Source organism: Wasmannia auropunctata, unplaced genomic scaffold, assembly GCF_000956235.1.
Source record: "Wasmannia auropunctata unplaced genomic scaffold, wasmannia.A_1.0 LD335628.1, whole genome shotgun sequence".
NCBI lineage: Eukaryota > Metazoa > Arthropoda > Insecta > Hymenoptera > Formicidae > Wasmannia > Wasmannia auropunctata.
In genome coordinates this window covers 57,009-77,816 of record NW_012027262.1, presented here as the reverse complement: position 1 = coordinate 77,816, position 20,808 = coordinate 57,009, and the positions used below count along the sequence as shown (strand labels likewise).

The 20,808-nt window shown below is 37.0% G+C and overlaps 2 protein-coding genes across 3 annotated transcripts in view; both read left to right on the top strand.

Annotated features, from left to right (window-relative positions):
• Positions 1-1,071: 1,071 nt before the first annotated feature.
• LOC105456622 (SAFB-like transcription modulator) lies at positions 1,072-13,717 on the top strand. 2 transcript variants are annotated; one of them, XM_011700815.1, is made up of 15 exons: positions 1,072-1,700; positions 2,439-2,526; positions 3,196-3,356; positions 3,507-3,713; positions 4,382-4,406; positions 5,614-5,770; positions 6,851-6,891; positions 7,010-7,278; positions 7,381-7,540; positions 7,662-7,912; positions 7,999-8,501; positions 8,937-9,110; positions 9,202-9,338; positions 11,822-11,978; positions 12,541-13,717. In XM_011700815.1, exons 1-15 carry the CDS (start codon positions 1,578-1,580, stop codon positions 12,701-12,703), a joined length of 2,616 nt encoding a protein of 871 aa, XP_011699117.1. In that variant the 5' UTR covers positions 1,072-1,577; the 3' UTR covers positions 12,704-13,717. The 2 variants fall into 2 exon arrangements, with proteins under 2 accessions (XP_011699117.1, XP_011699116.1); XM_011700814.1 differs by having other exon boundaries at positions 1,073-1,700; positions 3,468-3,713.
• A 366-nt stretch (positions 13,718-14,083) lies between these two features.
• Positions 14,084-20,808, top strand: part of LOC105456621 (proclotting enzyme) — a 19,547-nt gene continuing 12,822 nt past the window's right edge. The window contains exon 1 of the mRNA XM_011700813.1: positions 14,084-14,525. Within this exon, the coding sequence (XP_011699115.1) occupies positions 14,504-14,525 (22 nt within the window). The 5' untranslated portion in view covers positions 14,084-14,503. The remainder of the gene's footprint in view (positions 14,526-20,808) is intronic.

Sequence of the window (20,808 nt, the reverse complement as noted above, 5' to 3'; positions counted from 1 at the left end):
CGTAAGAAATTAACCAATCACAGTCGATTATTCTTCTCATATTTGATTGTGACTGGTCAATTTCTTACGGCTTACGATTTACTACTCTCATTGTAGATGGACCTTAAGCCGTTAGTCACTACTCATATCATAATAACTAAGAATTGACCAATCATAATCGAATATTTTTCTTACATTCAACTGTGATTGGTCAATTCTTACGATTTACGGCTTACGATCTGACATACGACGTATTGTAGACAGCCCCACAGACTTTTGCATATTCTCTATATATGCCACTGATACAATTTTTAATTGTACGACATTATCAAACTTTTATTTCTATTTCGTCTCGTATAAGCGACCCGCAGTGTCAACCTGCGGAACGGATTTTGCGATTATGTCGCTATATATACTTATATTTATATTGAGGTTAAATGTTTTAATATATTGTTGCTGCAAATTCCTTTTCATGCGCAGCAAATGCGGCGGAAGCGGTTTTGAAAAATTTGAATTACGTGACATTTTGCTGCGTGCTGCGTATGAAAAGGCACCTTTATACAAAAATCTGTGCTCCTGGCTTTACGATTTACGACTCGACACACGACGTATTGTAGAACAGGCCTAAAATATGGCTGCCAGACGGCCAGACGGCCAGACGGCGGACCTTGGAGCCGTTTGGTATTGCGGGCGCATATGCTTGTTTAAATTTTGTATGTTCTTTCCATGAAGTATGAAATTCTTACTTCATGATTCTTTCAAAAACAATTATTGTATACAGTTTGTATTAAAATTTTACAGAGGTAATTTTATGTCTGATAAGGACGCGAACGTATATGTACGTACATCCAAGTACGAGAAATTAACCGCGAAATATCGTTACAAAATAGAACTAGAAAAAAACAAGAAGAAAGTGTCTAAATTCATAAATAATTAAACTGAGTTTCTCATATAATTTTATACGACTACGGTTTTCTTCTCCTTTCCAAAAACTTTCATAATTTTTTAGGTACTGTAATTTCATTATTTCTTTCATTTCAGTTTGTTTAACTTAATTTCATTCATTTACATAATACATTTGTTCGTTTTACAAAAATTACATGTGTGGAATATATAAACTGATATGACACAATAATATTTATTACTTATCATTCTCGTGAAATCGTTTCGCTTATTTCTTAATGTATTGACGCTACCATAATCATTAATTTCATTTTTAAGCGTTTGAATTTGCCACGTAATGATGACGTACAAGCTGCAATTCTCATTGGTTGTCTGGCTTTACCAAGAGCATACCCTTGTATTTCTACTATACATGCTTGCATCATGGGTAGATACAATGGCCTCTCGCTCTCGTTCGCTTCTGATACGGTGAACTGATAGTGCATCGAAAAGTTCTCGAAAGCGTGTCTGTTCTTCGTGTTTTCAGAATCCTCTGCTCGTAGTTGAGCTATAGTTTGCAAATCGTTTACTCATCGCGATCCTCGCACGGAGACTCGGAACGTGTTGACATTCAAGCCTGCACCGCCGCTGCCCCGCTGATTGCCGCACGTACACCTCGCCTCACGAGCGATCATCGTTGCGGGTCGGGTAGTACAATGGCCGATGTGGAAGGGAAAAAGCTGACCGAGCTCCGGGTTATAGACCTCAAAACGGAGTTGGAACGTCGCGGTCTGGACAAATCCGGCAACAAAGCGGCGCTCCTCGAACGGCTCTCTAAGGTGATATCTGCAGTCATTTCCCCTCCCCCCCTTTCCTCCTTCCTCTTTGATTTTTCACGCACGGATCACGGAATTCTCGGATTGTCATTCATGCTCCAACGGCAGTCTATCGCCATCGATGTCGTCGATTTAACGAGTCCGCGTTCGCGCGTGCCGCGCGCGTTCACGCTAATCTTCAATTCAATCTCTATTTGCGCATTCGAAGCTCGAGTAAAGATGCCCTCCTGTTGCTAACAGCCCGCTTAAAAAATTGGTGCTGAACAGCTTGTCGAAAGGTTGCGCAATCCGATCGACAGGCTACTACTGGGAGGAGGGAGATGGATGATTTGATTTTACCAGCGTCTTTAAATAAATGATTGCTTTCTCCTTGACTGTATTAGCGCGCCGATTAAAAGAGTAAGAAGAGTATTATGTAAATGCCCTACAATTGACTAAACTGGGGAAAGTGAAAATGATAAGTTAAACTTTCAGACATGACATGGCATTTATTTGAATCGGACATTCTTTTTGTTGGATGAAATTAAGTCCTTCCATGCCGATGAGGAGTCTTGCATTTGTAATGGAAATTATAAATGCAAACTTATAAAATGGAATAATAGAATTAATTCACTTCAAGTCAAGAAGAGAGCTTTGGTTTACAATAATTTGACTTGCCTATCACCCATTCTTTTTGTGTTCTGACTGATCTATATCTCTTCCTATAAGTTCTTTAGCTTTATTAAAATGGAATAATTTTAGGCGATACTGGACGAAGGCGAGAATCCTGAGGAGTATCTTATCATACCATCTGGTGGGCCGTCTAAAATCATTCCAAGAAAAAATGGTGGTATATATATATTTTTATGTATCATTAACGAAAGTAGATTCTAGTAGAATATTAAGATATACTCCAGGTCAAAAATGGAAAATTTTTATAATTTTATTTTTCTAATCGGAATTTGTGGGTCCAGTGGACCTGGACATTTTTTTTAATTACACCAAATTTTCAAATAGCATTATGAAAATTTGTTTTTAAGATGTTTTTCACAACTTTACATAATTTTAAATTATATGACATTCTGCGAATTTTGACCTTTAAAATAAAAAAAAAGTTCAATTACATAAACTTTAAGCAGAGATATATTAATTTAAAATTTTGTTGAGCTAAAACCGCGAATACCAATTAAAGAAATTTCGGAGCAAATATCGATTAGTTACTTAAAAATAGACTTTTTAGTAAAGAATAGATTTTTGAGATTACTTACTCAATATAACAATGAAATCTTTCAATAATAATTTTACATATTCAATAATTATTGCGTAAAATCAAAATGGTCTATGTTTACCTATGTTTTTATCAGTATTAGTTGTCTGTTGTAGTTGTGCGTTATAATGTTTACATTTTTATCGATGTTTACAAACTTTTGGCCCGGATTGTATGTCCTATATGGATTTCAACATGTTGAGTTGAGATGAAAGGTTTTTATCATTTGTTGAACTTTTTTTATCGTCACAGGAGCTATAAGTCAAGACGATTCTACTGACAGAGTATCAGAGTGCTCTGATACTTTGATAAAGGACGAAAATGTTGATGGACAGGATATAGATAAAAGTAAGGTAGAAATAAAGATAGAATCTGAGGAGAAAGAAATTTCTATCAAGAAAGAAATAAAGGAGGTATTACATATATATGGATATTTTAGTTTTTAATTAGATTAATTAGAATAGATCTTGTTGAATCTATTTCTCATAACAATTAACAATTTATTTTACTTTCCTTTCACTTAGGAACCCCCCGAACTTGAAATTAAAACTATTATTATTAAGGTGGAAAAACTGGAAGACAAGATGCCAGGAATCAAGGCTGCGGGCGAAAGTGTACAGAACAACGAGAAGAAAAGTGAGGTAGAGAAGACTATCTCGAATCAAACTCCAGATGCGCCGTCTGCCACTGTTGAAGCTAACGGAATTGACAATGAGGACTCCATAAATTTGACTATAGGAGAAGATGAGGAGAATCTCCTAGCTGAGGAGGTATGATTCAAGGAAGAAAAGAAATTTTTCGAGAAATTATGTATAATTAACTCCAAAATCGGGCTATTACTTTTTACTTACTTCGAATATTTGAAGCTTCGAAGTTTAAAATTAACTTCAAAGAACAACTTTCGAAAAATATATTTGTGCAAATTTTATGAAAGAATTAATTTTTATTAATTTCACGATTTTAAATTTTCTAAGATTAAATTTATTTTTATTTTTATTTTTTTAATTTTCTTAACCCTAGATATACACACTGGGATCCCCGGGACCCCAATGTTTTTACGACATTGTAAAAAAAACTGTATACCTAGGGTTAATTTATTTTATTAATCATTGTATATTTTTCCTTGTTTACATATGTATCAAGTTTAATTATTAATTTGTAATAGTTCGGGTTGTAATATTTTCTTATAAATTTTTTAGAAATAATTATATATATTTTTTAAGCATATATATATATATTAATTCTTTTTATTTACAATATTTGTAAATTTTCTGAATAAATTCATTTGCACGAATGTATTTTTTTAACTTTGAAACTTCGAATCTTCAAAGTTCGAATGTCGAAGCCTTTGAAGCAAATCAGCCCTACTCCAAAGATAGTATCAAAAAATTATATATTTTTTAAATTGTTTCTAACGCATGTTTTTTTTTTATTGCAGACAGAGTCTCACGACAGGCACAAAGGTAAATTCACCATTATTTTCTTTTTTTTTTTTTTATTTAGACATAAGTATTTAAAGTATCAAGGCTAGTGAGATATTTGCATACTGCGACATTCTGAGTAAGTTAGCGAAAGCGCCAGTATCAAGAGCAAGCGTCTTCAAGAACCGTATTCATGCAACCGTTCGTGGAACAAGGGCGACGTCGGGATCGTCCGCGACCAATGTCATCCTCGTCCTATGAGTTCCAGCCCTTCAAGCCCGTCGTCGTCGTCGTCGTCGTCGCCGTCGTCATCGTCGTCGTCGTCGTCGTCGTCGTCGTCGTTGTCGTCGTGAACTTTGTTTCAACATTCCGGATGCGATATTGCGCAGCCACGATAGACGTGGCGTACTACTCATTGAAGCCGCAAGCCGGTGACAGATAAGGCGTTTTCTGATCATGGGATAAACGCATGGCGATCGATAAGGTTTTTCAATCGGGATGAAACAGTGTACATCTCTCCCGACCATACCCGTGCTGCTTCATTCGAGCGAATTCGAAAACTCGTATCCCGTAGTTTTTAAGTTAGTTAACGCTATAATTTGATATACAATTACATTAATTATACCTACCACACGTAGAGCATCGTTGGATCTTGCTTATCATCGAATCATATGGATACAGGAAGAATTCAAGTATATACATCAGCAAAATATTTACCGCAAACTATAAATTATCACACGACATATGAGGTTTGACCCAGTACACCTTCGAAATCATTCGTGCCACTTCGACGAATCCGTGTATCGCGCGTATAAATTCGGGCACGTTTTCCGCACGCGCGAGAATAAGTAATCTGTCGCAATTATTTTCAGCAATACGAATTTACAAAAATGATAAACGATCCATTTATCGTTATCTTTTCTTCTTTTTTTTTTGCAATTTGATTTTCAATTTAAAAGTTTTGTGAAAAGAAAATGCAAAGGTAGCTTTGCGCGCATAAAACCCGACGTAGAACCCGACGAGAAAGCTTTAGGTTCCTTGGATCGAACCGATGCCGGATCGAAGATCGGTGGCGCTCGTAAATATCGTGCAGGCCACAAGTTACTTGCCGTGTGAATTTCTTAGTGACTTGGCCGAAATTCCTGACTGGAAGTCAACAAGCCACTAAAAGAGCAGGAGATGTTAGGAGGGAGGGAGAAGAGTCTGAGCTTCGCAGAAAGTGACTATGCTACCTTGATTGTCCCCGCAGATGGTGGAGAGAAGAAGAAAGTGGAAGAGAACAGCAAGAAGGGAGACTCGAAAGGCAGCGGTAGAGCGGAACCTGGCACCGGCGGCAAGGAAGGGACGACGTCCGGCGCGAACGGGACGAAGATCAAGCAGGAGGGTGGTGATGGAGGAAGCAAGAGGTTGGTCTCTCTCATAGAGCTAAAAAAAAAAACGGTTCGCAGTACTGTGGTACGGCAAACTGGAAATATGTCTCGCTCACGACTCTGCTAGGGATGTTCTGCTGCTGCATAAACCGTATCATCGGGATGATATCTCTCTCTCTCTCTATATCTCTCTCTGTACCGTCAGGACAATGGATTTCCAAGATGAGATCACACTCACGTCACACATGCAAGATTATGTTTAATTCCCTTTTTTTTTTTAAATCGAATCTCGGGAAGTTAAATCTTCCAGTCTTGTGCCCTCACTCACTAGGCTGTAATTCTTAACTCTGGAAAGTATGTTAAGAAATCAAGAACTTGGCTAGCAAACTTAAACTAGTCTCTCTCGAATGTCGCTTGCATTTTCCTCCGCATATTCAATAAAAGCGATCACACGTGTATTCTGTACCAAGAAAAAAAAACGAAACTTCTGACGAGCTCTGTGTGCTGTGTTCCCTACACGACGAGGGCATTTATTCGTTTTATTGAATGGGGCAGCGGTTTCATCGTGCGTCGCTATACAAAGGACATTAGTATTCTTATGGTAAATTATATTCGACAAAGCGTGTGCTAGTCCTCGTATTATCAAGAAGCAATCCTATTGCTTACTGAAGATGCTACTACCTTAAAAAAAAAAACGAGAGAAAAAGCGTTAAAAAACTCCCGATTATGGCAAGAGGTATCCTGTCAGAAGAACTATGCAGCAGATGACCCTTTCGTGGATACTTAAAGCTGTTTGCCACATGGACGCGCTTTGCCTATGTATGAGTGACAAAAGTGGATGAACGGAGAACACAGTGAATACAGACCAATAATCTGAATAGAACTGATAATATTCGAGATGGTGTTCGAGTGAAATCTTATCCTCTCCCTCCCCCCTCCCCCAAAAAAGAAAATATTTAGGTCGTAGCATCTAAAAATAAGTTGCTAGCCAAATTTATGTCCTTAACATAGTTACAGAGATACTTATTTAAGCACATTTATAATCCTAATTTGTAATTGGAATTATTGTGAGAGATGTTTAAGTTTCTGACATAATGACAATATTATCCCTTTCAGTGTGGAGTCTGGCAATAAGGGTCAAAAAAGAGAAGAGAAAGGTAAGCGATTTTTGTTTAACAGAATGCAGTGCTTTTTTTTAATAAAAAGAAATGGGGATTGCAGATTTTATAGAATCCTACGTTTATTGTGTAATATATGCGCATATATTCCTCGCAGATAAAAAGACATCTCAGATCAGTCTCACCAATGCAAGCAGTCGCAATCTATGGGTGTCTGGCCTGTCGTCCAGTACTCGTGCGACCGATTTGAAGCAGATCTTCTCGAAGTACGGTAAGGTCATAGGCGCAAAAGTGGTGACAAATGCGAAAACACCTGGAGCAAGATGTTACGGTTACGTCACCATGTCTTCGAGCGAAGATGCTGCGAAATGTATACAGCATCTGCACAGAACCGAGCTTCACGGACGCGTCATTTCCGTCGAGAAGGTAAATTATGATATCTTTTGATATTACGTCAAAATAAAGTCTTTGACATTCTTATACAAAAAGAAAAAAAACATTTAACCATATTTATAAATTTTCCCACAGGCGAAAGGTGATACGCAACAAAGTCACGTACGTAAACGTGATACAGTTAATGGTAAATCGGAGAAAAAAGAGGAGAAAGAAAAGCCGAAGGATCATGATATAAACGAAAGAAAGGAAAAGGAAATAAAGAAGGAATCTGAAGAGAAAGTATCAGATGCCAGTAAGTGTTATTTCTTTACGATAATAGAGAAAAATTATTTTTTTTTAACTTCTGATAATATTAATAATAATAATAATAACAGTTTTACTGTATGCATTAATCGATTATTATATTTGTTTAGCAAAAAAATCTGATGACAAAAATGAGAGTGCCGAACTGAAGAAAATCGAAATGCAAGACAAGAAGGAAGATCCATCTAAAGAGTCCGATTCTCGATCGATAAAATCTACTAGCAAGAAACCGGAAAGCGAGAGAGGAAGGCGAGAGGAAAAACGGATTCGTACTTGGGACAAGGATCACCGGTCTCACAGTCGTTCGCGGAGCCGCGAACGACGGAAGCGTGATGATGTTCTCACATTTGCTAAAATCAGAGTAAATATCTACTTTGATACTGGATAAAACCGTCGGTATTGAGAACGAATGCATGTAAAAGAATAAGCAACATCTTGAATTTTCAGGAAGAACGTGAGCGGCAAAGATTGCGCGAAAGGGAGCGGATGCTGAGGGAGGAGCAACGAAGAAGAAGGGAGGACATGGAACGTCAACGAGAGATAGAGCGCAGACACCGCGAGGAGGCTGCGCACTTGGAGAGAGAACGCGAGAAGTTGAGACGAGAGAGGGAACGGATCGAGCAGGAAAAGGCCGAATTACTGCGACTCGAGCGTGAGCGGCAGAAGCTTGAGAGGGAAAAGCTCGAGCGCGAGAGATTGGAATTGAAGAGACAGCAGATGCGCTTGGAGGAGAGCCGACGCGCGCCACCGCCGCCGTCTATAAAGAGATCGTCCTCCGACAGGAGAGATCCGCGAGATTTGTACGTGGAGTCTGACAGAAAGCGAATAGCCACGGAACACAGTCGCAGACACAGCCCGGACAGAATTGTCGACAGGCGAAACGAGATGCTGGAGCGAGTGTCGGATAGACGATTGGATCCCTCGCCGCCGTCTCGATACGAATCTAGCAGGTAAACTTTCGAACAATTTTTTTTTTTTATTAAAATTATTAACCTTCGGTTGTCACACTTGACAAAATGATCAAACTTCAACTTTTTATTTTGGGTAATGGGTTTTTTTAAAACTTTCTTTTAAGAATTTTTGTTCAATATGATGCCACTTTAATTTTAAATTCTATACAATCAGAATACATTCTACAATGTTCGAACTCTATTTAAGATTTTGCGATCTAATTAAACTGTTAGTTTTTAAACGGCAGCCTTTTAAAATTTAGTTTGACAAATAGATAACCCAAATGATAAACTTGATTGAAAAAAAAGATATGACAACCGAAGGTTAAAATACCGTTCTTTGCGATATGTGCTATCGCTATTGGCGATTCAAAATTTCACACGAGATTTCTGGACAATATAATAGTTGCATTAACGCAGTGAAATTTATTTCAGATCTACTCAAGAGTTGGGGTTGAAAAAGGAATTCAAGAGAAGTAGCGATTTCTCTTCGAGGAATAGTCGACCGGACAGCTTTTCCGATGTTTCCCGGGGAAGAGAAGTTATCGTACGACGAGAAAGTCTATCCACCACATCCTCGTCCCTGGATCCTCGACAAGTCAAGGAGAGGTACGTGTACTCTTAAGTGTCGTAAAATGGTAGAGTGCTATTTTGTATTTCGTTGAAATTTTAATTAAATTTTTTGTTTGGATTTACATAGATACGAACGTCCGAATACCACATCCTACACTCGCGAGCGCGAAGTACGACGTTCCGATCCCGAGACGCATCGTAGCTCGAGAGACACTCACACGCGATACAGCGATAGTTTCAAACCTCCGACATCTAGTACGCCACGTAAGTATGATGCACCATGTATGTATGAGAGATGGCTTTAGTACATACGACAATCGCGAGTTTTTATTCCACTTTTTTTCACTCTTATAACACTGATATCACACTGAGCCATTTTTAGATGGTTGTTCTTTAATTTTGTACACAGGATATAAGAATAAGTTTAAGTAAGGATGCAATACAGTAGCCAAAACATCTTCCATGAAACCTTGAAACATTTCTGACAGAGAAGAGTGTATACACACGACCTGCTATCACACACGTAAATTTATTTTTTTCGTTTCGTACAGTATTGTTAATTTGAAATTCTTAGACGTTATACAATGAATAATGTAAAATTAGATAGCGCTGTTAAATTACATATCTTAATATTCACAAATATTATACTAGTGAAATATGCATTCAAAATAAGTTTGAAAACTTAACGAAATCTTTGAAGTTTAAGAAATATAAAGTTTAATTTTATCACTTTTAATAAAGAGAGGAAAGTTAGGAAAATTGAGTAAACGATATAAGAGAAAGATATCTTTATTCCTCAGAATTTATACATCTTTCGCGCAAACAATTTTGATGATTTTGATAAATGGATTTTATCTATATTATACAAAAATATTTTATAGTTTATGATACAGATATGCTGTAAAGAAAATATTCAAAGATAGGAAGAATATATATCTTACAGATCATGCTTTAAAGTGCCAAACATTTTCAAATATAGGAATAGCTTATATAGTTACGCGCGATCGTTATTTATAACTAAGTTATAAAATAGACGAAATTAAAAATTAGCCAAATATAATGGAGATGTTATTTAAAATGCTTATTTAAAAAGCTTAATTTTCGATGACACTTGTCGATATATGCATATAAATATTTCTTTTTATACCTTAAACCCAGCACTTTTTTGTCAAGAGATTTTCTATTAAACAAACAATTATTGTTTACTGTTTATGATTAAAATAATTTTATGTTTAAGTTTGCTTATTAATTTCATATAAATTTATAGTTAAAGTTTATTATTAGAAGCTATATTTAAATATAGCTTCTAATAATATAGATATATAAATTTATGTTAAGGCTTATTATTAGAAGTTAAAGTGAAATTTATTCTGGGAAAAATATTTTTGTTTAAATTAAAATTAAAGTTATTTGATTGCTATTAAGAAATATATTGACAAATGAATATAGACACAAAGAGAAATTGAAAATAGAATTATGCTTGATCCTAATAATTTCAGATTAAAAAAGTTCGTATTAGTGATTAAGGCTCCTGCCTAGTCAGCCACGAACTCCGCGTTGACGATGGCGGCACTATATCGCAGTAAAAATTAGAAGCTTTGTTTGTCATATTAGGCTCATTCTATAATACGTCATATTTTGGTATTATAAGTTGTAAATCGTGATAATTCTACAAAATAGTTGTATGTCGATATCGTAAGCAGTAAAAATCTATCAATCACGGTCGAATGTGAAGGAATACACGATTTGAAGAGAATAACGGACCTATTGTGAAAAGTTGACGGCGAAATTTTATGTTGTGTGCCATTTCATTATTATATGCTTAATTGTGAAAATATGACTTGTCTCGTATTTATCAAAGTCGTAAAAATGGATAGAAACTATAGTTATTATCGAATTTTATACGTAAAAGTATCTTTTCTATTCCTTTCAACAGCTGTCAAATCGTGAGTTTTCTTGCCTGAATAAGCTTCACTTTACGTGCCTTTTACTAACTTTCAGGGAAAAAAAGGATAGTTTCCATCAATTTTTACAAGTTTTCTAAAGCGATCCTATTTACTAATTTTATCCAAATTCTCTTTATTTAAAAATGGCACGCAACAAACTTTTATGTGTCATTTCTCGCTATTTCTCGCTTATCACGAGTCTAATATGGCCGCGGTAATTAGGCAGGAGCCTTAAGCAATGATCCAAGTTTTTTTAATTTTTGATATATATTACCACCCCTTTATACATTCAAATCAAGATCTTGTAACGAAATTTGTTATCTTATTTCAAATCCAGTCTGTATTCTCTTTTATAAATATGTGTATGCTTCATAATAAAAGTTTATATGATTTTTGTTGAGTTTTCATTGTAGTTAGTTGAACCTGCTATTGATTCAATAAACGGGATATGAAAGCAGTAATGTACAAAAATTTCTCTGATTTGTCTAACGAGTGCGCGATATTTGATGCGAACACGCGCCAATTGTGCCTATCATATCGGCGAAAGTATTAATATACTTTTTATTATAAAGCATACCAAGTAATACGAATGCAGAGTTTAATGTAATAAAATTCTGAATTATATTTGAATAAGATTGTGTAACTAATTTTTATTCTTGCTGGCGAACATTTTAATCCTTTTATATGTACCCTTACAAAGCACAAAGAGAGAAAGAAAGAGAGAAAGACATATGTTGCAATTATAGTAAATTAATAAAACTACCGTCTTTATTCATTCTTGCGTGCTATTGTTGTATGCAGGTGAAAGTCGTTATGTGGAAAGCAATCGTACGCCCAGTGGTTGGCATTCGGGAGCTACATCCTCAAAATCCTTTAACTCCGTGACGAGCAGCGGATCTCGCGATCCCCGCAACGAGCCTTCCAGCTGGAGCTCCAGATCGTCCGATAGCGTTAACAGGTAAGCTAGTTGATTCACACATGCATAACCTTTCAGCGCGTGTGATTTTTTTATCACTTTGTTCTACGACACTACGATTCGTGCGATAAGGTCGCACGACGAGACATTTAAATTAGGGCTTCAAGATTTGTTCGAATTTGACGCTATCCGGATATCCGTTTATCCGGATTACGAATAAATGTGATGCCTCAAATTCGGGTTATCTGGATACTCGAATTTTCGAAGAACCCGAATAATAGAAGTGTCAGATCTGGATTTCAGATTTTGAATTCGAGTTAGGTCCACTTTATTTATCTTATTTCTATTTTATTTATATTTTATTGACGTTGTACCTAATATTGTATAACTGTTGGAAGCGTGTGTAAGACGACGAATTCAGATTCGAATCTGAACTTAGATCCAGATCCAAATAATTCGGATATCCGAATAATCAGAATAATTCGGTTTTGAGTTTTCGAATCCAAACCGATCTCCGGATATTTGGATATCCAAATATTTAGAAGCCCTAATTAAAATCTCTTATCCAATGACCAAATAACATAAGACTGCGCTTATTTCGCAGGTGGAGCAACTCGAGCAGCATGGGAAACACGCTGCGGCATCCGATCCCGCCGACATATCAGAGCGGGCCGATGCAGTCGATGGGACTGACCGCGCCTGGGACGGCGCCGTCGTACGAGCGGTTCGAGGCGTACAAATCATCGATGCCGATGAGAAAATACTGATTATCGGACTGCGCGACTTTTCGCGGTCACGAACATTCGTTCAAGTAATACCAGAATTCACTCGCGGGGATGGGGATGATTCTCCGTACTTCTTAGCGACTACCTTACCAGGCTACCAGAGTAGTTTAACGCGCGCGGATAAAAACCGCGCGACGAATTGCACGTTAATTAATTGCGCGAATTGCAGCATGTCCGGTCTTGAAAGTATATAGGAATTCCAAAAATTCATCAGAAATGTTTTTCCGTTTCCGCACCTAGATTGATCGATCAAAAAGAAATCATGTACACACTACATTTTATCGACGTCACGTTTTACTGCGGTCGAACAAAATGTCAATTTTTATATAAAGCTCGTATTGTGCATAATTGATACCCAAGGAGAGCACACACTCGTCATAATTTGCAATTATACGCGCTCCTTGTCGTTTTCTCTTACATGTGTGCCCATTCATACCGTGCGACACATTTCTAACGTATTCATATATATCTATATAACGGACATTTTTGTACATGTGTTAATAGATTCCACTGAGATGTCCCTGCGTGGTGAAATGCGACTTATTTTCCTATCGGTTTGTAAATTGCGCGCCATTCATTTGCTTTGCAGACGTCGATCGGCTCATGGATTGACTCTTGTCGTCATCCGAGACGCGGATTGACTTTAATCGAGAGGGACGTAGAGGCTATAAGTGCACCTGTTTATTTTAACGAGTTTGTTTTAATAGCATATAATAGCGAACAAGTAATTATGATAAAGGATGTTGCATCGCATAAATTTCTTGTATTCGTCGAAGAGAAGCATTCTCTCTTTCTCTCTCTATCTCTTTCTCTCCATCGGAATTTGACCGAAATTTGTATACTGGATTGCGGGATCGTGAAAGAAAAATTGTATGTATTGAGTAATGCGATATAGCTGCCGCCTACTTTATAACAGCGAAACGCAGGAACTCGATGTAACGGACTTGCGACGCGGTCGCAAAGCAGCAACGTATAAATAAATTTAGGCAACACTAAGTACTCTGGCTTTCTGCGCTTGGATCTCACTTCCTTTCTCCAGCGTCTCCAAACGAGGATGCGATTCGGAAACGAAGATGTATTCTCGCATTTCTCGTGAAACGAAACGATCGCGATCCCGGACGACACGCGAAATTTCCAAAAGAAGACGGACTCGCGCGCCGGATGGACCCAGGGGACATTCCTGCGCATCGTCGTTTCGTGACGAATCGTCATCGAAAGGCGGAGTATCGGCGACGGCGGTGGAAGGCGGTAGAAGGAGCACCACTTTCCCTTGAAGAGAACCAGGGACTCGGCGGCGCCTCCGGAGAAAGAAGGAGGAAGAACGGGAGAGAGTGAGCGCGCGAGCGAAGCCTGATCGGTCGGTCGCGATTCTCCGTCGAGAGTAAAGTGTGTCGAGGTCTTTTCACGGACAGTCGTCGTCGGGGCCCGTCCGTCCGTCCATCCGTCTGTCCCGTGCAGCCGCGATTGCACACTTCCTTCTTTTGCCAATCTCTTCTTTCTCTTCTCTCTCCTTTTTTTTTTTTACTACCGGTGTCGTGCCTTCTCCCCGCCACAATTGTCACTCTCGTTCTCTCTCTTTCTCTCTGTTTCTCTTGCCGCTCTCGACGCACCATGCATAACTCGCCGGCGCTCTCGCGCGACAATTCTTAGCTAAAATAGTTCGGCGCCGCGTCTCTCGTGCCCCGGGTGTCGCGAATGCCGTCCGCGACGTTGTGACGAACACGTTACCGCCGAGGGATGCCATCCGCGGGATAAACCTTTCCCACTTCCCTTAGAACGGAGATGTCTTCGTCAGCGGTCCTGAGTAAGTGAAGAGATTCTTCCTAAATTTGCGATCTCTCCCCGAGGAAATTTTTCCCTCGCACGAGAGTGTAAATGAATGCGAACTGAAGCGAACGCTAACGCGGGGTGCCGACGACACGCCGATGGATCCGTCACGAAGGCGGGATCTGCCATCCATCCGGTTCCGCTCGGACGAATTGGCGAGATAGAGCGTCACGCAACAGTGACGGCCGGATTATTATTGATACATCCGAGTGTAGATTGCTGTAGGTGCAGTATTAGATTTCACGAAGATTTCAAAAGTGAAAACAGAGTGAATCTCGGTGCATCGACGGTAAGAAAGCGATCTATTTGCATATCTCCTTGGTGACGCGCATCTTCCAAGAGATCGCTTTCTAAGTTTTTTCCATTGCTCTCCGGCCCGGCAAAAAAAAGACTAAATAAATTCGCGAAGAATGCGATACACGAAGTTTTGCACTAATGCAAAATGTAAAAATAAAGTACCGCGAGACGTACTAATGTTTGACATGAGAGAGATCCAAATACAAAAGACGAAAATTACGCGACGAAGAGAGATGCTACTTTCGTTCAAATGATACAATTCAAACCAATTTATTTTTTTGGCTTGTAACTGTAATTATAAATTAATAGCCAGTACGAGTTTGAGATGCATGATTGTGCGTCAAATTTTTAAGTACAAATAATTATACTTATTATTGACTGCGGGACCAATAGCTCTTTAAAATTCCGACTATTGATTTGTAATTACAGTTATTCTTTTTTTCAAAAATATTTATTTGGAATTAAATTTTCGGGAATTTCTGCAGCTTCTTTTTTCTTCGCCGTTCAGTAAATTCCCCGCGTCCTCGGCCCGATCGCGAACGGTTTCATTTCAATTTGCTTTAATATAGCGGACGCACGCGTTTCGCGGGTCGAAGGTGGCCTCAATTACGGGCCGCCGTTCGTAAATTCTCCGCGCCTTGTGCACAGTGCCGATTCTCACTTTCTCGGATTAGAGTTTTGCCGTCGCCGTCGCCGATTGTCTAACGATACCGGGATCCCGGTGACCTACTGGCAAGGAACGAAGCCTCGCACGCGCTCACGCGGTTTTCTCATTAATGTCTCGCAAATTAATTACGGTTATGATGCTCACCTGGCAGAACACAATTACCACTTTTACCCGCTCCGTGGATTATTCATTATTCGCGATTTAGATTCTCCGTGGAATCTGTCGCATCGACACGACCGATCTCGGTCTAATGGTAGCGCGATCCTCGCATGATTTCCCGTCTTATTAGTCCGCGACACAGATTCATGAAAACACAACGAATTACACCCAGCCACGGTCGCATGAAAGCCGCATTGTTTTATGTTGCTGTAAATTTTAATTGATTCCAAATCTAGGCGATCGTTAATTGAACTTAATCTTCTTACAAAAAAAAATATATATATATATATTATATTTTCATAATTAATTCTAACAATTTTACGTGAAAAGAACGATTTTGCTGAAAGATTCTAAAATTTAGTTGGCTACAGATTTGAAAATAGTTATGTTGAGTTATCAAAATAATTATGTTGGAAACTCAAACTTTGGTTGCCAAAATATCAAAATTTTTCGCAGCTATACTTAAAATTAAATTTCGAACATAATTATTTTTATGGTTCACAACATTCAAAATTATTTTCAATCTGTATCCGGTTAAATTTTAGATTTTTAGCAAAGTTGTTCTTTCCATGTAGTTTTTTTTTTAAATAGATCTTTAATTGAAATTAATTGAATTGAGTCTAAGATAAATAATATATACATCTTATAAAATTATCAAAATAGAATAATTATATGGTTTAACTGGTTTTTTTGCGTACGTGCAATATCTTTGTATGTCTTATAAAATAACGTTTTTAAAATGAAAAATTTCTGTATTATTTTGTGGAGGAGGAAGAGCGGATTGCCTGATCGTAAAATCGTCACGTCGCAAACACAGCGAGTTCATCACTCGGGGATTTAAACGCCGGCATACATCCGAACGTGTTCTCTTCGCTGTTCTCCTTTTTTTCCTTCTTACGCCACGTGATGTCGCAAAATAAAATCGCAGAGTTTGTACAGCGTACGTTATACACCGCGACATGCAGCATATCTGGGTTACTGTACGTGGGTCTAAACATATATTCTATATTCACCGTAAAACACACATAAATATGTATCATAAATGCTGTACGACACAAAAAGATTCTTCGAAAAGAGCCGCGCCTTTCCTCGTCATGAAATCACTTGGCCGAGATGTGTCCTGAAAGTAGCGGAGTAATGCCTTTATGACTTCACATATGAAATACTATGAATTAATTTAGACGACTCACGAGACCCCTTTCCAAATTGAAGACGATTTTTTTCGGCAACGGAAATGATCGTCAAGAGGATTGTTCGTACTGCATTTATTCAATTTTTTTTAGCATTTTGTATAAGTTTTAGAGAAATTTAATAAATATATGGAATGCTATATGAATTAATTTAGACAATTCACAAGACTCTTGGCTTTCTCGGCTAAATCGAAGACGATTTTTTCGCAGCGGAAATGGTCAGGATGATCATTTCCATGCTGAATTTATCCAATTTTTCTAGTTTTATATAGGTATATCCTTCAAAAAAATCTAATATTATAAGTATTAAATTGATTAGTGATTAATTACTTATCACTGTTGAGTATTAAAAGCACTGTTGTTAATGCTTTTATTATTTAGAATAAATCACTAACTAATTTTTAATACTGATAATAATTAAAATTTTTTTAAGAGACATCTTTTTATAACTAATTATAGCTTTTGACAAAATTTCGTTAATCTACTTGCGGAATTAATTTGAAAATATGATTGACTCCGTACAATAAAAAATTTTTCATGTAAAAAAATATATAATTATAAATATAAAACATGTCCATATACATCGTCCGTTTGTTACAAAACTATCGTTTCTGACATGACTTAAAAAATAAAGTTATTTTATTTCAAGAAAATGAGTTTCAATGTTTTAAATTATTAAAATTTTGTAATATTAATTTTGAAATGCAATTTTAATGTAATAACTGGTTATATATAGGAATACAAGTATGTTCTTTCTATTTTCTTTATTTATAATTCATTTTCTGTAAGCAATTAAAAATGATAATTTTTTAGCTGTCGTTGAGCAATGTTTTTTTCTCTCATACAATCTTTATCAATAAATTGAAAAAATAAAAATAATTAAACATTAATTTAAAAAATAATTTTTGCATTATTTTTCTTTTAACGAAACAAAAATTATGATTAGATTATACAATATTCTATATAATTATGTATATAATTTTATATATAAATAATACATTTTTACATGAATGATTATATATGAAGTTTTTTATCATTCTCTGAAGCTTTCCTTTACGCGAAAAAAAAATGGCGAAAATTGTTCTTCTAATTATTTGTCAATTCTATTTCTTATTTTTCTTATATATACGAATACAGATTATGCAAGAGAAAAAATAGATATGGATATATTTTATACATAATTATAGATATTTATGTAAATTGATTTGACTAATTTTTTAGTAGATGTCATACTTATACAACACGATTTTATTTCCTTAAAAAAAAAATAATAAAATGTGTGTATACGATACATAGAATGGGTAAATATATTTTTGGCCATCGGGCAGATAATTTAATCGACCTAATAGTAATTTGTATATTATAAGATTTATAAGCGTTACTGTTACATTTTTCAAAACACTCTTAAGAATGAAATGATCTCTTTACATGATAAAATTAATATTAATCAATTTTATATTTTATTATCAATACGCGTTTTTTACAAACTCTCACTAACAATTAATATATAATATGTATATAATTATCATATATATAGTATATTATATATATATTATATATAATAAAATATATTTGTAATAATATATGTAATATTACATATATGTATTTTGTCAATTTATCCAAAGTTTGTTTTGTCAAGAGCCTCTTGTGCGCCATTATTGATTACTCGAATCAGCTGATAACAGAAGAAGATTAATTTAAAAAATAATTGCGTGGAAGCGTCTTGACGTATCTTTCGAGATAAACTCGAAGTCTTTGACTCTTGACTCCTAAACGCGAATGTATTTGCGGTGCGTACGTTCGAGTTTGCCGGATGTAGCTCGTGCTTTTTTGCTTTTCGTGTTTTCACATTTTCACTACCGGTCGATCGGCGGAATATAGCCGGTGAAACGGCGAAAAGCCAGCCGACACGAGGATGCAAATCAGCATCGCGCGATGCGCCGCGACGCATCGATGATGACATGTGAAGTCGCTTGAAAAGACGCGCTCGAAGTGCACGCATTGTGTCCAGATATTTCATGCGTCAAAATTACTTACAAAATTGTACTTGGCGGTATAGCGTCTGTCAGTGGCTATAAGAAATTGAGAAATAATTCTAGGATCGATGATAAAAGACGCAATTGCAGTTTAATTACAATGATACAATCTCGACATGTAACTACAGCTGTTTGAAAGATGTACATATATTAAACCTAACACATTTCATGTGATGTGTCCGTCCAAATTTTTATCTAATACAAAATGAATATGTTAGAAAGTAACACAAATAATATGTAAAAAATTAACACAAAAAATGTAACACTTTGGCATAAATTGAAAATAAATTGTGGCCTGTTTCCTTAGTAAAATTAACAGTTATAATATACAGACTAATACGTATATATTTTATTCATTTATCTTAAAATTTCCATTTTAACACAAATTTTTTTAAACTATAAATTATTTTTTTATTTGTTCACTCATATAAATTATGTTATTTTAATAATAAGAAATGTTGAATATAATGTTTAATTTAATAAAAATATTTAAATAACACAATTGCATTACATTAATACACTCGTGATATGTCAAAAATTCAAAAAAACACAGAATATTTGAACAAAAACCGATTTTAACACAAATATATGTTTTTTTTACTGTGATACGGTATAATCGGTTAATTGTGGCGACGCGATGCAACTTCGGCCCGCATGCCGCGAGATAAACAATTCTGGTGCACGTAATCGGAGCGTCCTTGTAACGTTTGCAGCTGAGGATAAAAGGACGTCGATCCCGCATGCAATATAATAAGTTGCTCAAAGATTTTTACCTTGTTGCAGAAATGCAAGCCGTCGCATCTTTTTTTTCTTCTTTTGTCTTTCGCGCACAGTTCGCAGGTCAAATTACGGTGGAGCGATGGAAAAAATCCTAGAATTTGGTCGAGAACTCGATTCTGCTCTTTCTCAATCTCTATATAATCGCCGGTAAAGCGAGTGAAAACAAATGTTATGAAACTTCATCAATATCGATTTCATTCGTCGGCGGAATGATAAATTAAAAAACTCAATATACGTTCGGTATTTAGGGGATGTCTCCCCCTCTCCCGTCGCACCACCGCCATGTTTACGGACCGGGCCGTTTCTCCGGTCGGAAATCCCGAGAAAATCCTTTTACCGTTCCTATCTCAGAGTCTGATGTTGCGAGGGACGAATAAAATTGTCCCCGTGTGTTGCCTCTCCTCAATATATCGGGACGACATGAATCAGTGAACGGAAGAAGAAAGGCACACTTTCACGCCATGCGAAACTTTCACCGTCGATGAGAGAAGGCCGGAGGCGCGCGCGCGCGCGCCGTGTCGCTGTAACCAGTTCCGAAAAATCTTACTTCCACGCGCCCATAGTCGGGAACACGTAATTTTATAATTATACACGAGTACCCGCCGCAATACTCCGCGCCATTCCCGGATCTCGGAGCTCTCGGAGAATCGAAAGAAACGCGTATTATATGCGTGCGTGCTTAGCGTTCATCTTCAAAGAAACTTCTTTTACTACAATTAGGTCACGCGACTGATGACCTGCCCAAGACCGTTCTGCATTCCATCGGGTCTCTATAATAATAGCTAGTCAGAGCTACTTCTTTCCTTTTCATCATTTCTTCTTTCTTCTCTCAAGCTAAGAGGGAATCCTGTCTTTTTCACTATGCCGTGGCTGATTAGAGGAGAGATTTTCTCGAAATTCTCTTTTCGTCATGACTAGAGAATCGAGTTCAAAAAACCGGAACTAAATCTCGAATCGCGGGGGATTCGGGTTTGACGGTGATCTCAGGGGCTATTTAGAAACATTCCCCAAAGCCGATCATCTATTTTTCATTTAAGGTGGTTTTATCGAGCAAGTCCCAGTCAAAAGTTAGTCCCTCCCATACAGAACAAAATATATAATAGATATCTACTGGATCGGAAGAGCACACGT

Coding starts and splice junctions, on each gene's coding strand:
- LOC105456622 (XM_011700814.1), top strand. CDS start 1,578: ATGGCCGATGTGGAAGGGAAAAAGCTGACCGAGCTCCGGGTTATAGAC. Junction 5,771..6,850: donor GGTGATGGAGGAAGCAAGAG/GTTGGTCTCTCT, acceptor TATCCCTTTCAG/TGTGGAGTCTGGCAATAAGG. Junction 7,913..7,998: donor TCACATTTGCTAAAATCAGA/GTAAATATCTAC, acceptor TTGAATTTTCAG/GAAGAACGTGAGCGGCAAAG.